This window comes from Carettochelys insculpta, chromosome 14 (assembly GCF_033958435.1).
Source record: "Carettochelys insculpta isolate YL-2023 chromosome 14, ASM3395843v1, whole genome shotgun sequence".
Classification (NCBI taxonomy): Eukaryota; Metazoa; Chordata; order Testudines; family Carettochelyidae; genus Carettochelys; species Carettochelys insculpta.
In genome coordinates, this window is record NC_134150.1 from 41,927,386 (window position 1) to 41,951,644 (window position 24,259).

The 24,259-nt window shown below is 56.6% G+C and overlaps 1 protein-coding gene across 3 annotated transcripts in view; it reads right to left on the reverse strand.

Annotated features, from left to right (window-relative positions):
• Positions 1 to 22,636, reverse strand: part of CBFA2T3 (CBFA2/RUNX1 partner transcriptional co-repressor 3) — a 96,620-nt gene extending 73,984 nt beyond the window's left edge. For all 3 annotated transcript variants that reach the window (XM_075008260.1, XM_075008258.1, XM_075008262.1), the window contains exon 1: positions 22,123 to 22,636. In XM_075008260.1, coding sequence (XP_074864361.1) covers positions 22,123 to 22,207 — 85 coding nt within the window. In that variant the 5' untranslated portion in view covers positions 22,208 to 22,636. The remainder of the gene's footprint in view (positions 1 to 22,122) is intronic.
• Between the last annotated feature and the right edge of the window lie 1,623 nt (positions 22,637 to 24,259).

A 24,259-nucleotide genomic window follows, 5' to 3' on the forward strand; every position in this document is an offset into this window, starting at 1 on the left:
CTTCATCTGCAAAGCAGGAGGAAGATGGCGCTTCCCTCGTTTGCATTTGCTTCTTCCCAGCTCTTTATCTTCCTCCCTGTCTCTGTATTGCTGCAATTACAGACACTTTAAAACACAATGATCTGGCTGTTAATGTGATGGATGACAGAAGCTTTCTGTCTGCTTTAAATCATCCCCTAGAGTGAGCAAACTTCCCCGGATTAACCCCTTCCTGGCCCAAACCCGGCTCCCTCCCCAGGCCCAGGCGCTGCTGTGTAAAGAGTAAAATTACACACTCTGGTATCTCGACTGGGTTCCTGTGGGTGACTCCACACAGGTGTGCTCAAGGAAGCTCATTGTTCCCTTTCTCTGGCTTTCCTGAGGGGAACAAAGAGGTTGTCCTTTCAGCTTCGCAGCTTGATAAGAGGGAAGGTTTATTTCACTTGTAAAGACACATTCATCCATCCTCGCATTACAGACTCTCCATTCTCTCAACAACAGGGCGGGCGCCAGCCACCAACAATCACACAACTGCTTCAGGCAACGTAACCAGCCAGCTAGTTAACCAAGCCGCACCGCGTTACCACCCCAGCCAGGGAATTTCCAGCAAGGCAGATCTGTGTGCCCGGGTCACATGCAAAGAAGCCAGGACACAGTTATGTCGGCGCAAGAGGGGCTGCCCCCTGCCTCAGAGACAGCTGTGCCGCTGCGACTGAAGACAATGGCAAGCATTTGTGAAGTGAGTTTGTTGGGTCTCAGTCTAGTTCGCAGGAGACAGCCATCTCCACCCTCAAAGTGGCAAAGCAGGCCACCGTTGGCCCTGCCTGACAGTGTCTCAGCGAACGAACTCCCAGCTGGCTGCAGGAGCATGACCTTGAGGTCAGGAGAGAGGCATTGCCAGGAATGGCAGCTCCTCTGCTTATCCCCTGGCTGGAGAGAGGCCCTGCTCCCCGGTCTGTCACCTTTCCCCAGCCCTCCCCTGGCCTGAGCCCCTGAGCGGTCCCCAGCCTCTCCTCCAGGTCCCTGGAGGAGCCTGCTGCCAGCCCTGGAGATAGCTGGCAATAGCAAAGGGCAGGGTGGGCAACCTTCTGTTTCACAGCGGTGGGAAAGGCGATTAGGCAGGCTGGCAGCCAGGGGTTAGCAGATAAGCGAGTGTTAGCGTTGGCTCAGCTCCCACACAGGGCCTAGCAAACCTGACACCAACCAGCAGGCTTCCAGGGGGCTGGGCCAGAGAGGGCAGGGGGAGCTCCCTGGCAGGTTGGCCCAGCCTTTCCCCTGGGCTGCCTGACCAGCACTTGTCTCTTCCCCATCCTTCCCCACCAGTTCTCACACCCATCAAGGGGCTCAAAGGGTGGGGGCTGGGTTCTGGGAAAGTGACAATGGGCAGACAGGGCAGAAAGTGCTCTAATGAGTTTCTGTCAGTCACCCAGACACAAGATTGATGGCTCCGTGTGCCACAGCCCAGCGCTGGGGATTACATGCACATGTTATGTCAATTTCCCCCGGCGCGCTGGCTTTGTTTTAAAGAGACAGTCTCTCCTTCCCCTGCCCTCCGGTGCCACAGGCAAGGCCATTAACTTCATCTCCTTGGCCCCAGTGGGGCGGGGGGGCGGGACGGAGGGAATTCGTTGGAACCAAAGCGGCTGCCCTGACTTTTTTATTACCCTACAATGGATTTAGCGGCTGGTGGAAGCTCTCCTCGGAGGCTGCTGGGTCTCGCTGTGTGCCCACGGGCTGGATCACATGCCAGGCCTTGGTGGGGGGCCTGCCCTTAATTTTAACTGGGCATATGGTGCCTCCCAGCAGGGCTGCACGAGTCGCCCCCAGGGTTATTGCAGGAGCTAGTTGCATGGGAGTGCATTGCTCCGAGCATGTCAGGCTCTGTGGGCCAGGCTGGGGGTCTTACAGCCAGGGAAAGCTTCTGTTGCCTCCCCAAGAGGAGCTATCAGGTAGGCTGCTTTGGGTCACGCTGCGCACCTGCGCTCCTTGCAATCCATGGGCTGGAGAGCTACTGCTTTGCAAAGCCACGTGCTGGCAGGGAAGCCAGGACTAGACCCTGGGCCTTTAGTTCCACAAGCACACAGCTCTCAGGAGCTCTCCTTCAGCTTCTTGCAGCAGCCCGTCCTTTATGCACTCCTGGCTGATTCCCAGAGGGACTTACAGAAGTAGCACCTCCTCTCCCCTTATTCCCAGCTCCAGGGAGCCCCCTTCTATGCAGACATGGCTCTGCAGCTTACAAGGCGGTGATGGTACAAGGAGGGGATGGACTGGGGGGTATCCCCGGATCACAAACCTGGCCTTCTCTTAGTCCTGCTAGAAGGACCCTTTCTGGGGTGGATTGAAGCCCTGCACTGACACCCCTGGAGCAGTGGGAGCCAGCGGTAGCCCATCTGCCCTTGGGTAGGTGCTGCGGGGGCTCACAGGGAAGGGCGGGTAGATATAAGAGCACTAGATGGGAAGAATGTATTCAAGAGACACTCTGACGCCCTCTCCCCACCCCGCCCTGGGAAATTGTCTCCAGCATGTGTAGCTCAGGCGTGACAGCTGGGACATGCATGTCACTGGACGCATGTGAGACTCAGGTGTGACATGTGGCGGGTGTGTGCGTGCAAACGAGGCACAATAACAGACACATGGGTGACTTGGATGCAAGCCCTGGCCTGTCTGAGACCTGGCCTTCTTGGTGCACATGTGGGACTCTGGTATGGCACCTGGCACAATAATTTCTGTTGGACACCTGCGGTCAGCTGGTGAGAGCGGCTGGCGGAGGAGCAGAGATGGGAATGAACCAGGCTCACTCTGCTAAGCCATGAGCCAGAGTCCCTGCGCTGCCCTGTCTGGCTACACCTGCCCAGTGCCGAAAACGGGCTGTGTGAACACCTGGTCCCTGGTACTGGAGATGCTGAGCCCAGGGCATTCACCCCAGAGCTGCTGGCGCTCTGGACCCTTCCAAATGCATCTCCTCTGGGAGTGGGAGCGGGAGGCACACAAGCAGCACCACAGGATTCAGGCTCACTTGTTCCACGCATGTGTCTGTGCGTTTGAGGATGACGGGTGGGCCTGTGAGGTCTCTGCTGGCCTGGGCTCATGGGGGCACATGTGTCCTCAACAGGTGTGGGAATCACAGGGCCCTGCTGCGCCCCGCAGGCAGAGGCGACTCTTGCTAGGCAGGAGAACAGGAGGTGACGGACGACAGGGACACAGCGTAGAACAGACTTGTCAGCACAGGAACCAGAAGCCGTCAGGACAATCCAGCTGGGGGAGAGGGGCCCAGAGGGGTCCCCGAGCCAGGCCCTGGTCCTCCTTCCTCTCTCTCCAGCCAGCCCAGACTGCCCCACTCACCAGCCCAGTTCAAAACCAAAACCCAACAGCCAGGCTCCTCCTCCAGCCTTTGTCTTGCTTCCTGGGCGCAAGGCACCATCAGGCTGTGCACCTTCCCAGAGTCAGGTGACGAAGGCCATGGCCACTGCGAACACTGGAGAACCTAACACACTCTAAACTTCCATCACCATCTAGATATTGATACAGTGCCTTGGGAAACTGAGGCAGACACATGGCACGTCTACTGGACAGCAGAAAGCACATGCAATGTAACCAGGGGAATACATTCCCTGCTTAAGCAACGAGGGGTCCTGTGGCACCTTATAGACTAACAGAAATGTACGAGCATAAGCTTTCGTGGGCAAAGACCCACTTTGTAAGTTCTTACTCCCTCGCAGTTTTACAGCTCCAAGTGGCAGAGAATGCGCCACTGACGCTTGAGCCAGCAAGTGACCCAGACCCCATGCTGCAGAGAAAGGTAAAAATAAAAATAAAAACCAGCTGCAGGGTCTCTGAAGGACCCTGAGCAGGCAGGCAAGGCGCACCCTGCAGACACCGGGAAAGCATTCTTGTGTAGTAACTCAGGACTCCCCTGTCCACCAGCACCTCGTGTCCCCTCCCTGGATGTTGGTGCGATTTGTTCCTAGCAGTCACAGATCAGCTACAGGCCACTGTAGGCTGTCCGGTCAAACCACCAGCCACCCCCCAGTGCAGCAAGCTCAGTCTCTGAAGCCAGTTATGGTTTTGAGCCCACTGGGCCACAGCCTCATTCGTCTCATGGCTGGAGACCTTCTTCTAATGTCAAGACTCAACTTTTTGGGTGGCCACATTATGTCCATTTGTCCTGTGATCCCCATGGGTGCCTCTCCCTCCCTGGCATTTATCCCTCTGATGCTTTTCTCCAGAGCTATCAGATCTCCCCTCACTCCTCTTTTGGGTCGCTTAATTTGCCGGCTTCTGTAAGTGTTGCAGGGCTCTCCCGAGTGCTGCCAAGTCGTAGATTCCAGCCAGGCGCTCTTCCGCAGGCTGCAGGGGCTGTGACATTCAAACTCCAGCTGCCTTTAGGGCACCCCTGTCTTCACTCCGCACAAACCTCCCCCCTCTGGCTCCTCACCCTCTGCCAGCACAGTCCATCCTCCGCAGCACATGGAGGGGTTCTCCGTGAATCACGGCCCCTCTAAAGGAACCGATTTGTCTCCCTCTGAACTTCTACTGGGCTCATCCTGGTGGGGGACGAACATCTTACTTCTTCATCCACACCCACAAGGGGCAGAGGTGTTCCTGGGCAGCGTGTGGTAAATGCTTACAACAGGGGTCAGCAACCTTTCCCAGGCGGAGGGCTGAAATTTGACCTTTTGACCTCTGTGCATGGGCCTAGTGCCGGTGATACTTTTTGAAGTCGCCGATAGTCCAACTTACAATAGCATCATTAATAATGCAATGAAGATGCAGAGCTTTACCGTTGAGGTGGTGGTTGGTAGCATTAGCTGGGCTTTTGTTCATCCACGTGGGTGCTGGCTTTGAGCAAGCTCCCAGCTGCACTGGGGCAGTGGGGTGGGGCTGAGCTCCCGCCTTGCATGCCAGTTAAAATCAGCTCCTGTGCCACTCCTGGCACCTGTGCTGAGGATTACTGACCCCTGGCTTACAGCTTTGTATCCCTCTCAGTTGTTTACAAACTTCACTCCAAAGGGCTTCACCTGGAGGTTCTGGGTCTGTTTCAGGTGGGGCTGGGGAAGGGTCTGTGGTCTGTCATGGCTGGAAATCAGACTAGGTGATCACTGCCATCCCTCCTGGCCATAAAGCTGATGAGTCTGTGAGCTTTGGGGGGTCCTGACCAGGCACTCAGACGTGCAAGGACACAGACACAGCAATGTATCAGAGGGGGAGCCGAGTTAGTCTGTATCTTCAAAAACAAGAAGAAGTCCTGTAGCACCTTATAGGCTAACAGATAGTGTGGGCACAGACCCGCTTCATCAGACGCCTGAGCGGGGAGGTTTTAGAGGAGAATTTAGAGAGGGGGTTGTAGTAAAGGGGAGGGCCAGAGCCCACAAGATCTATTCAGTCAGGGGGGAAATGGCCCATTATCCGCAGTTAATGTGGAGTTGTGAACATCAAGAGAGAAGAAAACAAATCAGCTCATCAGGCAATGGCCCTTCTCTTTCCACTCCCTCTCCTGCAGCCTTCGCTCCACCATCAGCCAGATGGCCCCTACCACTCGCCCCCATCCCATTGTGCTTCCCCCGAGACACAAGTCTACCTAGCAGGCCTCTGCCAAGGGGTGCTCCAACCGACAGACATTGGGGCACGTCTGGCAGGTCGACAGACTCCTCTCCTCCGAGTCTGCTGAGGCTTGTCCCATGGACCTGTCCAAGCTGCTGCCTGTTTGCGGCCTGAAAGTGCTGGGGGAATTGAGCAAGCCTGGGAAGCTGCGTGAGTGTCTCCTGAGGGTGATTAAGTCCCTAGACACATCGCTAAACAAGACCAGGCCCCTGAGACACAAGGGGCACCTTTCCCTCCCAGGGGCCCTACTTCTGCATGTGCACTATTGTTTCTTACATGTGCAAAACCACTCCTGAGTCCAAACAGATCTTGGTCAGAGAGGCTCACATTGGTGCAGGTGGCGTCATGCCCGTTATACATGGAGCAGCACATGCGCAGACTGAGGCTGGCTTTGCAGATCTGACCTTACGGCACTTTTACAGCTATCGCTGTGAAAACAGTCCACTGAAGTGTTTCTCCTTTGGTTAGGTTAGTTCTGCACCGGCACATAGCTGTGCCCCCAGCATCCCTGTGTGGTTGCTAAGCTCATGGCCTTCTGAGTGCTCATTCCAGAGCCGGTTGCTATTCCCGCTCATGAGCGTCAGCCTTTTTAAAAAAGCCTGTGCTGTTAATTTATCCCGCTTTCCCCTGCACAGCTCTCATGAGTCCTGCCCCTGCTTGGCGGGCCCTGCAAACCAAGGGACCAGGTCAGAGCAAAGCCTCCATTCAGAACAGCAGGCCTGGGCGGGGCCTGTCCCAGCCAAAGCGGGAGGATAAGGGTTTGCGAATGGCTGCTTCTGCAATACATCCTTCACCTGCCACTTCATCCATTCAGCAGCTGTGTTCCAGCAGACCTCTTGCTCTCTCTTACCAGCTCTCTCGGAAGGCCTAGCTGTGACGGGAAGGATGGGCTAGTGGTTAAGGCACTGGACCAACAGTCAGGGTGTCTAAGGTCAATTTCCAGTTGTGCTAGGGACGCCCCATGCCACCATTGCCTTGCCCCATGCCTCAGTTTCCCCCTCTTTCCTGCAGCACAATTCCCGGAACAGTCCGGGGTCAGCCTGTCTTTGTCTCTGGTGAGCATCTCCCCGCTGGCTCGTGACTCTGCTGCTGCAGCCAAGTTCAGGTGCCTTCTACCTGCAGCTTCCCTTTGCCAGCATCAGCCACCGTCTTTGTAGCTTGGGCCCCTTCGTGCACGGTGGGGGTGAGGGAGATGCCATATCTCATCCTCCAGAGGCTCCTGAGTGGCAAGATTATGTCCCCACCTGGAAATCAGCATCCGGCAAGAGCGTCTTGCAGAGAGCGAGACCATGTGGGCACTGAGGCGGCTGTGAGCTATAAGGAAACCTGCTGGATGAGGCACAGGCTGAGCAGCAGCAAGCACTGCCTGGCTGCAGATGACTTGCAAGGTTTCCATCTCCTACCCCGTTACATGCGTGATGGGCAAAGCTGGCTCCGAGGAGCCACGTGACTAACCAGTGATGGTGAGTTTCACTGCTGCCTCACAAACACCACCCTGACACTTGAGGTTTTCCGGAAAGCCCCAGCTCCTGGAGCCATGGGATTCCACAAGAATCTCGGCTTCCCCTAAAAGGCGGCGTTTCTTAGCCCTTGTGGCTGCAGAGAGAAGCAGAGAAGCACGAAGTGAGTGTAGAGCAGAGGACCAGAAGGTAAGTGAGGAAAACCCAAAGAGCAGCACTGGTTAGAGGTCTCATGATTTGGGGGCTGACCTCACGACTTTTTAAGGCTCAGAAGCAATGTTCCTGCTCATTTTTTCCATCCATGTGCAGAATAAATTTTGTTACGTGCATCAAGGCATGTGCGGATGTCCACCACCAAAAGAAACACACACTGCCGGCTGTGGGTGCTGTGCTAATCACCTGGGTGGCACCTGAATCTCCCCTGGTAGGCTGCCCCAGTGTTCAGCGTACAGGGAACTCTGCTCAGGACAGGCCATGCTGTGACCAACATCCAGACAACCTACTGCTCCTGTTCTGACAGCTGACTGGAGGGGACGGCCTCAGGGCTATAGATGCCCAAGGCAGGGACATGCCTCCTGGCCGTGTTAGTGCTACGTACAACCTCCTGCTGATGTGAAGCAAACCGTTACTCCCCGCCTGCCTTTCGTGCAAGGAGAACTGCCAGGGAGTCATGATAACAGCACTATATCCTTTCCTCGCCCGCGGATCTCAAAGCACACTCCAGAGCTGGGCCGATCCTTCCAGGTAGCCAGGGCCATAGTCTCCCCTGTGACCAGGCAAAGAGCAGCTCCCCTCTTAGGAGCAGCCACTAAATTATTTCTGCCCTGCCCCCATCCCTCCTCCAGGTATGGGAAGGTTCTCTGTGCATCAGGAGATGTCACGTTTCCCATCCGACACTTTGTGCGTGAGGATGTGTCTGTCTTAATCTCAGCAGCTAATCCCAGGCGCTGAGTCGCAGCCCGCGTGCGCCGTTCCTTTCTAATTTCGTCTGAAACAGAAGCTCCCCCTCGCTCACTCCCAGCGCTGTAATTCAGTGTGGAATGCACAGAGGAGATAAGCGACTTCTTGGGAGCCAGCGGGCTGGAGAAGACAGCTCACCCGCACTCGCGAGTTATCACTCGCTGCAGCTGCATCCGTCTAGGTGACATCTGCTAAACAGGAAGTGCCTCTTGCCAGTTTCTTTCTTAAGACAAAAAAAAAAAAAAAGGCTGGTTTTGTCTGCTGTCCCCCTTTTTCTTATTTGTTTGAGGTCGGGCCTAGCAGATCTTCATTTGTTTCTTTTGAGTCACAAAGCCACTGTGTGTAGGAAGATTCAGGTTCGTAACTGCTGAAAGACCAGCCTTGCTTACCACTAGCTTTTCTGAGGCAGCATGTTGGCCCGCATGGTGTGGGCTCCGGGAGTATGAAGCATCCCCAAAACATAGAAGAAGAATTTTCAAAATGAAGAAGTTTGGCCGAGCCCAACAACTCGATCCTGTTTTGTGGCGTGAAAAGAAAAACGATCCTAGCAGTTGTGGGAACAGTGTCGCCAACCCCAAGATGTCCAAACTCAGGGTTCAGAGACTGCCTGGAAAAAATCAGAAGATGAAGAAAAAAAAACTAACGAGACATCCAGGGGCACCTTATAGACTAAAAGATTTATTGGAGCACAAGGTTTTGTGGGCAAAGACGAAAGATGCATCTGTGGGTCTTTGCCCATGAAAGCTTATGCTCTGAGAAATCTGTGAAGCTGTAAGGCGCCACAGGACGTGCTGTTGTTTTTGCAGCTCTAGACTAGCAGAGCCACCCCTCTGATACTTGTCACCAAGAAAAAAAATCAGATTCCTTTTTGTGATCTGGTTTCTGAGCCTTTAGGAAGAGGTTGTGGTTTCCATTATTTCTCTATCATCAGGTAGGGAGACACTTTTTAAAGCTGAGATTCTCAGGTGATCCCGTGCCTACCTGAACTGGCATTTTAGTAAGTGAAGGATTACCCTGCAACCGACAATGTAAGAGTGAGAGCTGGCTGGGAACGGTCCTTGCTGCAGAAGGATTTCTAGTCCAAGCCCACTGATTTCACCACGCCCCAACTTTCTGAGCTACCCCCTGGGGAAGGAAAAGGCCTGATGTTCCCCAGGTGTGGTCTCTGCCCAAAGGTGACCTCCTGTGGGGCACGTGAGCAAAACCCCTTCACCCGTTTGGCAGGAGGTGGGATCGTCACATTTCACCAAAGCTTCAGCCCATATTTGTCCTCACGACCAAGCTGGTGTGTGGAAGTGCCAACGCAAGCCCCATGACTGGCCTTCTCTCAGGGGTCTCTCTCCTCAGTACCAGAGCAGCACAGCCGGCTCTCTCCTTCCAGAGGCTGCCCCTTCTCTGCTCCCCCGGGGCTTTCAGTACCCCTTCGCCCAGAGTCAGAGTCCGCTCTGTGCAGCCCTGCTGAAACCCATCCATCCTTGCTGGACAGGCACTTCCACAAAGCTCTCGCCTGTCTCCCTCAGCCCCAGCCTGGAGCTGTTCCACTCTCGCCAATGCGTCCCATCCAGAGCGTCTGTGTGCTGCCTTTGGCGGGCCTGGGCCTGCATCTCTGGCCGCTCTCTGGCTCCCGGACAAGCTAAGTGAGATTGGAAGAATGTGTCTCCTACATCAACTCCTTTGTAGCAAGGGACCCGAGTGAATTAGCAACACCCTGCGCTCCAGCCAGGCCTGCCTTGGTCTCTTTCACACACGTTGCATGTGACAAAGTAAATTCCCGGTTTAGGCTGCATGTGTTTCCTACTGTCCTGTTGTAATCGGAGGTGCGTGCCTCAGTTTCCCCAGGCATGCCATCAGTGCAGAGTCGGTGATGGGAGTTTCTGTGTGATGATGTTTTGTAGGTACACATTGGGCCTCCATGGCCCTTTGTAACCCAGGCAACCAGGTGACCCCTTTCTTCCCCGGGACACAGGACACAGGCGGAGGAGGGGCCTGGCGGGTTGGAATTGGACCTGGGCTGGTGAGTGGGGCAGTCTGGGCTGGCTGGAGAGGGAGGAAGGAGGACCAGGGCCCGGCTCGGGGACCCCTCTGGGCCCCTCTCCCCCAGCTGGATTGTCCTGACGGCTTCTGGTTCCTGTGCTGACAAGTCTGTTCTACACTGTGTCCCTGTCGCCCGTCACCTCCTGTTCTCCTGCTGAGCGAGAGCCGCCTCTGCCTGCGGGGGGGGAGGGGGCAGGGCCTGGGGACCCCTCCTCTCCATGACACACGTTTTACCCCAACTTCCTCAGCTCCTCTTGGCCTACTCTCCCTCTGACACAAGGGTAGAATTTTCTCCTTCCACACGATGCCCCTCAGCAAAGTCTCATTTTGAGGTCTGACCACATCACAGATTGACATAATATGCAAACACGAGAAAAGCCAGACTGGGTCAGACCAATGGTCCAGCCAGCCAGAGTCCTGTCTCCCAAAAGCCGCCAGGGCAGGAGGCATCAGAAGGATGAACAGAACAGAGCAACTCTCAAATGATCTGTCCCCTGTGGTCCAGTGCCAGGTTCTGGCAGTTTCAGGGTTAGGGACACCAAGAGCAGGGGGATGTGTCCCTGACCACCTGGGCTAATTGCCATTGATGGACATGTCCTCTGTGAATGTAACAAATTCTTTTTTGAACCCTGTTATACACTTGACCTTAACAGTATCCTCTGGCGAGGAGTTCCACAGGTTAACTGCACGTTGTGTGAAGGAATATTTCCTTTTGTTTGTTTTAAACCTGCTGCCTACTCATTTCATTGGGTGCCCCCAGTACTTGTGTTGTGGGAAGGGGTAAATAACACTTCCCAAGTCACTTTCTCCGCACCAGTTGTGATTTGACTGACCTCTATCTTATCCCCTCTTCGTCGTCTCTTTGCAAGCTGAACAGCCCCAGTGTAAGAGGCTATGTCTATACTAGACATAGAAGTTGACCGCTGAGACGCAATTTTAGCTACGCCAATTGCATGACTAAAATCGACTTATCAGTGGTCGACTTCAACATCTGTCTATACAGAAGAAGGCTGACGGGAACCTTTCTCCTGTCGATCTTCCTGAATCCTCCCCGCTCATGGGGAGTTTTGGGGTCGACTTCGGCCACGGAAAGTGCCTCAGGCTTTGCTCATCAGGGAGCTATTGCAAACCCCCAAATCATTTTGCTGGCCTGTTCTGTGCCGTTGCCACCTCTGCCAGGATTCCTGAGCTGTGCTGAGCAGAGCTGCCTGCAGTAGTCCAGGCAGGGGGCCCGTGGAGTTATATAGTGGCATTGTCATTGTTCTGTACTAGTCTCTATCCCTTCCCTGCATTTTAGCTTGTTGGGCTGCTGGTGTGTTCAGACAACTCACCACTAAGTAGCAGCGGGAGCCAGTTTTCAAAATGCAAGCAAGCGAGCCCTGCATGCCAATTCCTGGTAGCCGGTGGCGGATTTGGAGTTAGCAGGACCCAAAGACAGTGCATCCCCCCCGCACCCCACCCCAGCTTTCTGGGATTCTTATTCTCCCCCCACCCCCCACCATTTTTCATTCTTTTTTCCTTCGCCGTCCTCCGATCGTATAAGCAGTGTGAAGTCAATGCAAACCAAGGGAGCTAGCTCGGCTGGTTCTCGTAGTCTAACTTTTTTATCTTGCAGATCACTTGAAAATGGCTGAGGGTCTCCACGGACCCCTCAATGTTCTTTCCAAATGCTGTTTGTACCCTTAGATAACTAGTGTAATAGTACTCAGCTAAAAGCGCTTTCTAAAAAGCTGAGTAGCCTTCCTCACACCTCCTGGCTGGGGCTCTCGGGCCACTTCGAGCGCTCCTGTGCTTGCATTCACTAACATGAAAAATGTCTCAACATAAAAAAAGTCGAGCCTCCAGCTCAATTATTTTATCTTTCCCTCAGCCTGGCACCCAGGCAGGGCACTCAGAAGAACACGCATGGGAGCGGTCTTTGGCCAGACCAGCAACTGAACAAAATCGCATTCTCTGAGCTCTTGTTGGAGCCAAACCCTGTTCCCACTGCACCCAGAAGGAGTTGCGGTAGGGGGTTCAAGGGGAACAGGCCTTGGCATCGGAGGGGGCAGAACAAAACCACTCCAGTGAGGGGCTGTGTTGCTTATACCAGGGGTACCAAAGGGGGCTGACTCAGGTGAGACAGTCAGCAGAAGTTGCCAGGGGGCAACCACGAGGCTAGAAGAACCTGTACTACACTCAGCTTATTCCCCTGCCAGCCCGCTGCCCCGCCGCCCTGTCCCCTCTGCTGTTGGCTCATTCCCACCTCCAAAGCCCATTCTGCACCTCCCTGCTGTGGGCCTGGGGGGAAGCCAGGCTCGCCCAACCCAGGCCTGTGCTGCAGTGCAGCTGCAGGCTGAGCCCTGGGGCATCTGTGCTTCTTGGGGGCAGCAGGAGTAAAATTCCCCCTGCTGCCTCCCTTGCAGTGCCGGAAGCAAGTGGGGGCAGGAATCCCCTGGGTAGGCCCTGAGTCCCTGACCAAGTGGAACTGGGACTCTTGCGCCTGGGGAAGGTCAGAGATGAGCCCCAGAAGGGGGCAGTCCCTGGCCAGGCTGAACTGCCCTGGTCTCCTCCTGGCGCAGGCTGGTGCCTCCCTGGTTGGCTCTTCTTCCTGCGGTTCCCAAGCTGGTTTGCTGTGAAGTGAAGTGTGGCCAGGACAGGTGTTGGCAGGGGCTCTGGCGAGCTTGTGTTCGGCTTCGCTATTGCCCTCGCCCCGCGTGCAGCATCGCCTCCGGAGTGAATGAGCCTGGACGGAGCCATGCTGGGAACAGAGGTGTCGGTTCTTTTTGCTTTGCTGATCCAATGTGGGGCTGCCGTGCCAGGGGGGTGCCTCGTGCCACAGCCCCCTTGATGTCATGGGCAGAACGTACTGCCCGCTGACGGTGTGCAGGGGCTGGGCTGGATTTGGGCCTGCCCTGTGCACCAGCGTTTGGGTGATGGGAGCTGGAGAGCTGACCCAGGCGGGGTCTCAAAGGCGGCCGAGCTCAGTGGCATCTCCTCCCGCTTGCCCTGAGCCATTCAGGTCTGTGGCGAGAGCGAACTGCGAGGGAAAACAGACGCCAGATGCAGGGCGGGAGAGACAGCATCAAACTGGAGTGTCTGCTGCCCCACATCACCAGCTCTCTTTCACCACCCTGCAGCAGGCTGGTGAAATCCGCCATTCGCACGTGGTAGCACCGTGCACCCTTTGGGCATGGCCTTCGCCCTAGTGTCATGACCGTGCATGGTGCAGGGTGCTGGTGGATTGCAAGGGAACGTCTGCTGGGGCCATAGTGCAACGAAGGGCTCAAATCACGTCCTCCTGTGTGAGGCCTGTACTGTTTATTCCCACCAGGAGCATGCCAACTGTGCAATCGGGCTGTGGAGGGGTTAACTCCCCCCTTCTGCTTGGCCCAATAACAGCCCTGTCATAGCCGGCCGCGTGCCAGCACTCCCGATTTGACAGGGTGGAACTGGCTGCATACGGCTCTTTAATGATGGGAATTTAATTAGCTTGCACTGCACTTCCAACACCTCCGGTCCCTGCAAGAAATCAATGTGAATTAAGAGAAGTCGGGCCGGCATACCCTGCCGCAGCTCTGTCACAGCCCAGAGTTACCGACGGCTTTATCAGCCGGCGCAGCAGAGCTGGCTTAAGAAGCAGGGAGCGAGCTCGCTCGCTTCCTCTTACACCAGTGCCAGCAGTAGCGTGGCAGAGAGGGGGCCTGTCACGCCGGGGCCGGACCGGCTGGCAAATGAAGCTAAATCAAAGCATCGATGCAACTAACGAAGCCATTCAAATGGGGGCCCTGGGAGTCGGTCTAACTGCCATGCTGCCTTCCCATCTGCCACTGCTAGCTCCCTTGGAGAGTGGCCTCTGTCAGTGGTCCCTGTAAGCTGAGCACTGGGGCGGCTGCCCAGGAATGATTTGGGATCTGCCCAGCTGATTAGCAGGATGCCCCCAGTGCCCACAGCTGGGAGCCTGTGTTTCTCTTGGTGGTTCACATCCGCACATGCCTCAGTGAACGTAACAAAATTTATTCTGCCCTGGATGGAAAAAATTAGCAGGACCGCTGCACCAGGCCCAAAGAGGGAATGGGCAGGTGCCACAGACCAGGTCTGAGCTGCCCAAGTCCGGCAGCCAAGTGTCTCCTGCTTTGAGGTCCCACCGGCTCAGGGCCCATGACATGCACAGAGCTAGAGTGGGCTGGTGGCAGGCAGAGCCCCATAGACCCACATCACCTGGACACGAGCCCAAGGCAGGGCTGTAACCACAAGCCGTCCTCCCACCCTTGGCCACACTGCAGAGCCTGCCCGCCAGAGGACCCAGCTGACACCAGCGTGCCTTCGGCGAATGCTGCTCCACTAAAATCTGGCCTGAGACCCAGCTCTGCTCACAGCCTGGAGAAACGAGGGAGAACCCCCCCTAGAGCAGCCTCGTGCGTGAGAGTATCAGGTCGTAGGGGTGGTGAGGCTGGAGGGAGAGGGGCAGAACAGAGAGCTGGCATGGGGGCACAGATAGCAGCTGGGAGGGTGAGAGACAGGGAAGAGAGTGGATGAGAGCAGGTGGAGGACAGGATAGGGGCTGGTGGGAACAGACGCTGCAGCAGTTGGTCGGGGGAAGAACCAGAAGGGTCTTTAACTATTAAACTTCATTCCCCTCCAAACCTGGACTGGAACCCAGCACCCCAAGATGCCTCCTTCAGCCAATGTGTGCGACGCCCATCATTTTGAAGGGTGGGTCTCATTCCCCTGCTGCCTCTTGCGCTGCTAGGTCAAGTGGTGTGGATCTACCGGTACCAGCTCAGCTGATGGCCCATCAGGGCATTGGGGTCGGGGTGGAGGGGTCGGCAGGGTTCCCCAGGATGGAATTTCCGTTGTTTCTGCTCGCTTTGTAACCAGCATAGGAAATTGCACAAAAGCGTCGGTGCACAAGGGTAACATTGCAAAATCATGTGCTGTGCAGCTGGGAAATGCCAGAATCGAGGCTGGCCGTGCAACTTGAAGGCAGGCCCTTGTGAAACTGAACTTTAATCACACCATCCTGGCTGCTGCTTTTGACAGGCCCCTGGCTCCGAGTGCCCAAGGCATGAAAACCACCCTTCTGCAGCCAGCAACCCCCTCACCTTCTGGGCAAGCCTTCCTCCCCTCCTCGCTGGCCCACTTCCTCTCTCTCCACCCTCTTGCCACTAAGGGATGCTGCATCTATGTAAGAGATCTTTGGCCAATGCTCTGAGCTGTTGCTAAGACTGAGGCAGGTCCCCCCATGGCGGCACTGGTATAGGCAGGAGTCTAGGCAGCCACTGGTATTTTAGAGCTGTTATCTGCAGTGTTAGACAACAGGATGCTTCATATTGCAGCAGAAGCCTTATCTACACTAGAGTCCAATCGCTGCTCTCACCAAAGGAGCTGCATTCACTAAGGTGGGAAACTAGCCAAAATCTCTGTTTTGGACACAGCCCTGAAAGTTCCTGGATACAGAGAGTTTGTCCTTAGTCTCTCTGATGGGCCCCAGGTGTACTTATCAGTCTAAGCTTTCTGGTAGGCATCATTATTATTGTGAGTACTGGGAAGAGGCGTCATGGGAAGTAAGAGGTGTTGCTGGCTGGCTGTGATCACCTTGTTCTATTTCCATGTTCCCAGGCTAAAAGCAGGGCTTGTTATCAGTCTCTGAAAACCCTGCCCTCTGTTTTCTGTCATTTCCCTTCTCCTGCCCCTCCCTGCTACAGTGCGCCTCCGAGATAACAGCTTCCAGCACTGCAGCCAGAGCAAAGGGTGGGCCATGGACCAGCAGCATTATCGCTTTCTTCCTCATGGCAAGTAAATCAGGAAGTTTGCAGAGCTCCCCTGCCAATAAAATAAACACTGTTCCTGCCAGCATCTGAATGGTGCATCCTGCAAGCCCTGGCAGTCACCAGAGCTTCTCGTGCAGGTCCCTTCTGGTCAATAACGTGTGCGCATGAGCAGCCATCCAGCAGTGTGTGTTGCTGACCACACTCAGCACACAGAGACCCAGTGGTTGTGGCCTTGCCGGCCGCTGTTAGGTAAAGGCTCCATGCCACGAAGCAGCAACAGTGACTGGGGTCGGAGAGGGAGACCCAGACTGTCATTATTAGACAAAGGCCTGGGCCGAGCACTGCGTTCTCCACATTCGGCCATGCTCAGCTGCAAAGCCTGAGAGCTCAGCCCCCTGTAAACTCTCTAAGGCTTTTCTACAGGTCCCCTTGCAGGAGTAGCGACTGCCCATGCTCACAACACCCCGGGCGACGGGGCAGGGCTGGCTGCCCCCTCCGACAGACATGGAACTGACACCGGAGGGCTTGCCCAAAGCCACACATGGAGCTGGGAACCAAAGCCAGGTCTCTGCACCCCAGCCTAGCACCTAACCCCTGGGCAAGCCTTTCTTTTGACAAGGAGACAGGAACTCTGCCTCTGACAATCGGCCCTTCCTCGAACCCCACCTCTGTGGTGGAGCAGGCAAGACCCAGAACCAGCTTCGCTGATGCCAGATGAGGGCAGCTGGGTAGCCTAGCCAGCAGGCCCAATGGGTAGAGTAGCTAGGTGATGACAAACACCAGGCAGCTGTAATGCAATAAAGCCATAAAAATAGAATTGCCCAAAGGTCTGCCAGCTGTCAGCTGGGCCACTCAGACGCCGTGGCAACAGGCAGAGCCGATAACTGGTGAGGCCACTGTGGAGGGGTTACATTCGTTTCCGCTCTTCTCTGTGTGCCAACGGCAAGTACCCCAAGGCTGGGACCGGGTCTGCCAGGTGATTGGAAAGTGCCCTCCACCAGCAGGAAACCCCGTGGTGTACATGAGAATACTCGTCTTTGGGGCCACTCCACTGCCGTCTCCCTGCCCCCTTCCCCCAACCTCACTCCAGCATGGCCGTCATTCCGCGTTATCGGCCTGTCCCGGCCAGGATGTGGTCTTTGTGAGCAAGTGGCGGGTGTGAGGGTTTTGTTCCCCTGGTTAGGTTACTTGTGTTTCCTGCTGTCCTGAAGTAACACCAGGTGGGTGCCTCAGTTTCCCTAGGCACAGCATCAGCATATAGTTAGTGATGGGAGTTTCAGTGTGATGACATCTCACACAGGTAATGGCCCCCCTGGCTCTTGGTAACCCAGGCAACCAGGTGACCCCTTTCTTCCCCGGGACACAGGACAGAGGCGGAGGAGGGGCCTGGCGGGTTGGAATTGGAACTGGGCTGGTGAGTGGAGCAGTCTGGGCTGGCTGGAGAGGGAGGAAGGAGGACCAGGGACCGGCTCGGGGACCCCTCTGGGCCCCTCTCCTGCAGCTGGATTGTCCTGACGGCTTCTGGTTCCTGTGCTGACAAGTCTGTTCTACGCTGTGTCCCTGTCACCCGTCACCTCCTGTTCTCCCTGCTGAGCGAAAGTCACCTCTGCCTGTGGCTGTAGGGCAGGGCCTGGGGATCCCCCACGCTCTGTGACAATCTGCTTTTGACCCGCAGGCAGAACTGCCACTGAAACCAATGAGCAAAGAAACCCCCGAGCCCTGTGGCAGGAAGTGACCCATGCGGATATGGCACTCACAACGCGAAATCAGAGCCTGTGATTCTCGGAGACGGTGCGGTGGCCCTAACTGAATCCCAGCAGCGAATGTCCAACCCCTGTAAATCCCAGCAAACAAAAGGTTAAGTCCCGGCTTCCACTGCCGTAATGGGTAGAGTAATGCAGTGACCCAGTCGGGACTCCCCCAACTCCCTGGGGACGGGTAGGACTGGCTGATGGCTTAGAGTCACCCTTGGGTGCTACAGCGTGTGCGTGATGGGTGCCCTGTGTGTTCACAGCTGCTGCACCATATGCTCCCCACTCAGCTGACAGGGCTGACGTCCAAGATGTGGCCTTCTTCCCTGGCCCCCAGAGCATCCTGGGGGTGTGGGCAAGAAGACCGGGTGCTTTTCTCTCTGCCTTGATGCCCACCTGGCATGGCCCTGGCTAGGGAGGCTTCCCCTGGCAAGCCAATCAGCCCTGCATGAAAGCTCGCCTGGCTGGGAGCTGCTGTAGGGATGGGGAGATCCCATCTCCCGCCCCCTGTCCTGCGTCCCCTTGTCAAACCCTGGTGCTGAGGCTGACTCAGGTCAGACACACCCGTGCGGCACCTCTGCTCTGACAGGCAGCATTGTCCCTCCCGCAGCCAGGGGAGTCTCCAATGTGCCACCAGTTTCAGGTGCGGCGGCTGGACCATCCTGCTTTGTCTGAAGCACGTTTTCTTCCCTGCGCTCACCGCCTAGCTCCCAGGGTCAGCACGAGGGGAAGGGCGCATGAGTGCAGGCCAGCAGCCAGCTGGCTGAACATTGGGTTGCCTAACCCATCTCAGAGCCCCGCGCGCTGACACGGTGCTTCTGATGACCCTGAGCACTCAAGTGTTAGCTTCCCACCCCTCCAGCAGAGTTCCCTGTAAGCCGAGGGCTTGGGTGAGATTCAGGTGCCGCCCAGCTAGATAGAAGAGCCCCCACAGCCAGCAGCGTCTGTTTCTATTAGTGGTGCACGTGATAAAATTTATTCCACCCTGGATGGATAATATTAGCGGGAGCCCTGCTTGCCATTGCTGTGCTAGGGAACCTTTACAATACCAGTCTGGTGGAGACAGGGGCTGAGGCTGCTGCTATTTACCCAGTAAGTCAGCTCAGCTGCAGGGTTTTCTTCCTGAAAAACGCGCCCCCTTGCTGCGCCGCTCGGGGAGCCTTGCCAGAGCTGTGCGTGCCAGGGCAAGAGCTGGCGGCTGTGCCTTAAAAGGGAACTGGCCAACCTGCTTTTAACCCACCAGATGCCCAAACTCCCGACAGTGGAAGAAACAGCATCCCCAAGGCTGGTTAACTTTCCCTTCTGCTTCCCCGCTCACCAGGCTGCCCTGAGCCAGAAAGTCCAGCTGCTCTTGGGGAAAGGGTGCGAGCGGTCTGGGGCTGATCCCAGTCCGGAGCTGAGCCCCGCTGGGTTTTGAAGGTTTGACCTGATCATCGTTTTGGGAGCCAGAGAGGCGTTTCTGAAAGCAAGTTAGAAAACAACACAGACGCCCAGTATCATCAGGAAATTAACCCCCCAGACGCTCCTGCCTCTCTGCCCTGAGAACAGCATCCCTTTTGCAAGCTCTGCTCTTAGGAGATGTGTGGGGTGTGCAGAAGCCTGGGAGCCAGCAGTCTCCTGACGGCTCCTCCTGCCTTTGACACAGATGTCCCCTGTGGCCTTGGCCAAGTCCCCTTGCCTCTCTGAAACCAGGGGCTGTGCGGATGAACAAGGCAATATTTTAGAGCCCTTCAGGGACTGAAAGTGTTGTACGCAACAGGAAGGTCTTGCTGCTCTCCACAGGCATATCCAGTCCCTGCCCGTGCTAGTGGGAGGAGTGGCTGTAAGGGAGCCATCCTGCTTCAGGGGTGGCATCCACAGAGAAAGGGTCAAGATTGCTCGAGCAGCAGCAGCTCCGTGGTCTGCTGAGGTCTTGCCGCTGGGCCTGCCTGCAGCGTGAGCTGCCTGGGGGGACCAGCTTTGCCCTGGATACCTGCTGTGCTTTGCTCCAGGGCTGGACAGTACGGTGGGTGTAGGAAGCAGCCTCTGGCCTAATCCTGAGCAGTGCTGAGCACCGGACTGGGGGAAGAGGCTTGTGGGCAGCACTGGGGCGAGCCTGGGAGCTGTGTCTCTAGCAGCATGTGTCAGGGATTCCCTGGTTCCTTGCACACATTAACCTTTGAAATAATAATGCTAGATGCTGGTGCAGAGATTCAGCACTAGGACAGACCATGATTTCCTGCCCCCTCCCATTCAAATGCACAGCTACGCCCTGGGGAATACGTGGCCAGGAGGTACCACTGCTGCAGAGGACCTGGGGTGAGCTGAAAGAGGAGGCTGTTGCCATGCTGGAGTGTGTTAACAGGTGTGCCCTATGTAAGCCCTGGGGAGTCATGGTCCTGCTCTGTTCAGGTCTGGGGAGGCCTCAGCTGGAGCCCTGCATCCAGTCCAGGGGCCTGTGGACAAGCCGGAGCGAGTCCAGAAGAGAGCAACAAGAAAGCCGGCACTAGGGGGAGGCGAAACCCACTGGCCCATTCCGCGGTGGGCAGAGGAGACTGAGAGGGGACCTGAGGCAAGGCTGCAGATCTGTGCGGGGCTCTGAGCAAAGAGGACGGTGATCCCCCGGGCTCTGTGCCCAGCGGGAGCAGGTGAAGTGAAGGGCTCCATCGGCTGCTGGGAGGATTCGGGTCCACGCGGAGGACGGGATAGAGCAGGACCGGGGCAGGAGCCCTGGGAGCGGAAGCCCTGCCCCGGGAGGGTTTTAAGAACAGGTTGGAGAAAGCCCCACTGGGGACGGTCTGGGCTTATGCGGCCCAGCCTCAGGGTTGGGTGCTGCACGAGACGAGTTCTCGCCATCCTTCCAGCCCAACAGCTCCATGGTTCTAGCCCCTGGGGTCGCTCGGGATGAGCCCAACCGCTCCAGCACCTCCAGGTGCGTGGGCTGGACTGTGTGCATGGGCAACTCCTTCTTGCCTTTGCTGGCGGGGCGGCAGGGCCTTTCTCTGGGCTCCCCTTAGCTTCCTGGGGAGCTCTGCAGAGCAGAGCAGAGCCGAGCCGAGCAGAGCGCCTCCTGCTGGCTGGCAGTAGGAGGAGCATTCCCTCACAACTCATCCACATGGTTCCACAGGCCCTTTGCCCCTCTGGCCAAGGCGCAGTGCCTCCATTGTTCTGCACCACCATGCGGTGCTGCCCCCAAGCCGCTGAGGTGGCCTATTTCCTTCCCATCCACATGGCCTCCCCTAGCAGAGAACTCTACCAGCTCAGTAGCACAGCACAACTCTGCCTGGGAATGAGGGTGCCAAGATGGCTAGTTATGGAAACCAGACGTCCTGGAGGGAAGGGCTGTAATGCCAGCTCCTGTAGCCCCTGACATGGCACTGCCATCCACAGCTCATTGGAGGCACCAATAACCACCACAATACTGACACACCTCAGGAACCGGCGCCAGCGGGGCCAGATTGCGACCTAGATTGAGCCAGAGAGAAAGCTGTGCTAGTCTCTATGCTATCAAAACCAAAAAGCAGTCCAGTAGCACTTTAAAGACTAACAAAATAATTTATTAGGTGGTGAACTTTCGCGGGACAGACCCGCTTCTTCAGACCATAGCCAGACCAGACCAGACTCAATATTTAAGGCACGGAGAACAAAAAATTACTATTTACTATTACTGATTACTATTTTTGGTTCTCTGTGCCATAAATATTGAGTCTGTTCTGGTCTGGCTATGGTCTGAAAAAGTGGGTCTGTCCTGCAAAAGCTCATCACCTTCATAAATTATTTTGCTAGTCTTTAGCGCTACTGGACTGCTTTTTGTTTAGCTTACGCCGGAGTAACTTTGCTGCTGGAGCAAGAGAGAGAGACTGGGGGGTAATGGAGCCCAGAATAGCTGCCAGGGAATTAGCGGGAAAATAACCGAGATTCAGAATCACCCATGAGTAAGTGACCTGATAATTAAAGAAAGCACGGAGTAAATTCAGGATTTAAAACCTGTAAATAAAACATGAACAAGCCTGATTAGTCATTATGGAAATGTTAATTGCAAAGCAGACTGCCAGCTCAGGATACACCTTCCCCCAGCTCTGTAGCAAAATCCCTCGTTCGTCCCGTGTTGCTTCCAGACCGGAGACAAGAAACAGATCAGACATCTCTCTGCTCCAAACCTGCTGCCTCCTGGACAGGAGACAGTCCTGCCCCTGCAGGAACCAACTGGGCTGCTCTCCTGGGGCTCTGCTCCCCCTTGTCCATAAGGTTTGTTTGTCCAAAGAGCCATCGGCTTTGCCTTGCCACAGAGTCAAACTGATGTTGAGCACCCGCCTTTGGAAAACAAGCGCATCTCCCACCTGTTGCAGGGCCCTCGCACTGAATCCAGCTCAGTGTTTGCCACCCAGCAATGCAATGGCTTATTTGTGCCCAGGGCTCCCCCCCCGAGGAACACCTGTCTGGCGAGCTGCAGCTGCGCTGCCACACTCAAATCCTGTTTGATATACGGGATGAATCAACAGCTCAGCCCTCTGCCTGCATGTAAACAAAACCAGCGGCCTGGCAGCTGTGACTGCTGCCACCTGGGCTGCCAGGGTTGGCTCCTTTCACCTCTTGTCCTCTTACCTTGGCTACTTTCCCCGGAGCTCTTTCTCCAGGCCCCATGGCAAGCGGATGGTCGGGTGTCTGGCTCGGAAGAGCCTCCAGCCATCAGAGGCCGGCCAGCTGCTTGCAGTGCCAGCTGAACTCTGCGGAGGGAGGCTCCCGAAATGTCCTCCGCCGTGCCAGGCCCTCTGCTGGCAGTGCTGCAGGTGAGGATCCTGAGCTTAGCCCCGGCACGAGGCCGGAGGCTCTGGAGGCTGAACGTGTCTCTGAGGTGCTCTCAGCGGCTTGGCAGGGGAAACAAGCTGCTCCAAAGCCACGCTAGAGGAGAGGCGGGCTGCATCAGGAAAATGCAAGCGCGGGCTGCGGGTTATCTGCCCCCTGCGCTCTGCCTGACTGCCGTCCAGCCTGCTCCGGTGCGTGCCTTCCCAGGGGTGCTGGGTGCTCATGTGACAGCCCAGGGGAGCTGCGTCCCCTGGCCAGAGGGGAAGGCAGACAGCTGTCTGCTGGCGATAATGCAGCAGGGAAGGAGGACTGGGCAGCTGCGCCCTTGTTCTTCCCCCTACAGGAACCATCTGCGACCAAACCCAGCTCTGCCTTTTCTCTCACCCATTCCAACAACTTCCCCTTCGTGCTGGCTTCACTTCCCCACAGCCAGCATGTCACAGGGGCAAGTTCTTGTTTTCCCGTGGGGGGGGGAGGAGTGGAGCAGACTGCGTAGGGGGAGGCTGGGCCGTGTGCCTCTTGAACTGACCTCTTGGGGGGGTGTCAGAGGGCTGGCCAAGGAAAGTCTGAGACCAGACTTGGTAATACCTCACCTGGTGTATGCCCTGGGCTGTGCTAACACAGCCCGATGGTGCACCCTCTGGCCTGCCACCCTCGCCCAGCCACGTGCCCCCAGTGCACCTTCCAGCTGGAGAACCAGAAAAAATTCCCCCGGGGAAGGCTTTGACATCCGGAACCCCTGGCATTCTCCAGTGCTCCCGGCTTCTCCCATCTCCAGCATCTCTCAGCTCCTGCCTGCTCCCCCCTGCCTGGACTTCTGTTTGCCCTGGCGCCTCTGCCACGTGGGGTAGGCCCCGGGGGGAAGGAAAGGCCTTGCTAGAGAGAACCAAAAGGCTGTACGTGCGGCTGCAGGTGGGAGGGAGGAAATCTGGCCTAAAAATATCGCCACGACTGCCGGCTCCCCAAAGATGGCTCAGCAGATGGCGCATCTCTGCCTGCCACCTGCGGCGCGTTGGTCCCGCAGATGGTGCGCGCGGCGTTTCCATTCTCATGCCACTGCCCTGAGGTGCCCGGCCTGGCCCGGCCTTGCCTTTGGCTTTCGGCAGCGTCTCCAAAGCAGCTGGGAGGGCCAGCAGCAATGCAGTTGGGAAAGCAGTGCAGATGCAGGCTGGGGCTGGCCCCGAGTAGGGGAGCGCGAGTGTGGCCTCTGGGGAAATTATAGGGACTTTCCAATGGTAGGCTGCAGGATGGAGCCATGCAAAGGCCTGAGGCTGGCTCCCAGCTGGCCACCCTGGCACTCTTCCCAACCCTGCAGCCAGGGCTTGTGCAGGGCAGACGCCCCACTCCCTCTTAATGCATTAATGTCTTCCGTCAGTACCCCGGGGCAGGGCCGTTCCCAGCGTGGGGCCTGGGTGCTACCAAGCGCGAGCATGGGGGAACGTCGAGCAAGGCCCGGTCTATGCCGCTGCGGCGCCCATTGTCACAATGCCGTCCACGGCCTGAGCGCAGAATTCATCCTGAGATTGCTGGGCCGGCTCGTACGAAGGGTCGCAGCAGCTGACCCTCGCTGGCTGGGCCACGAATCACATCCCTGCAGCTCCATTTCTGCTCCCTGCTCCCTCCGGAGGACAACTGGGGCTCCTTTGCCTTTCTTGAGAGTTTGGCCCAAGCTTCCTTCTGGTGGGGAACGCTAAGGGGGTGGGAGCTGCGAGCAGGCCGCCTGGAGCCAGCAGCTGGGTGCACTGGAGGAGGGGAAACCCCTGCCGGGGGGGGAGCCGAGAGGCAGCGAAAAGGGTCAGACAGTTGAAAAAACCACAAAACAACGCAGCTGGGTGAGGGAGGATAGCAGAGCCGGTGGGTCTCAGCCAGGGGCTGTCCGTGCTCCCCTGCGGCGTGACAGCCCGTTTGTGCCCCCGGCACAAGGAATGAGGTGCGC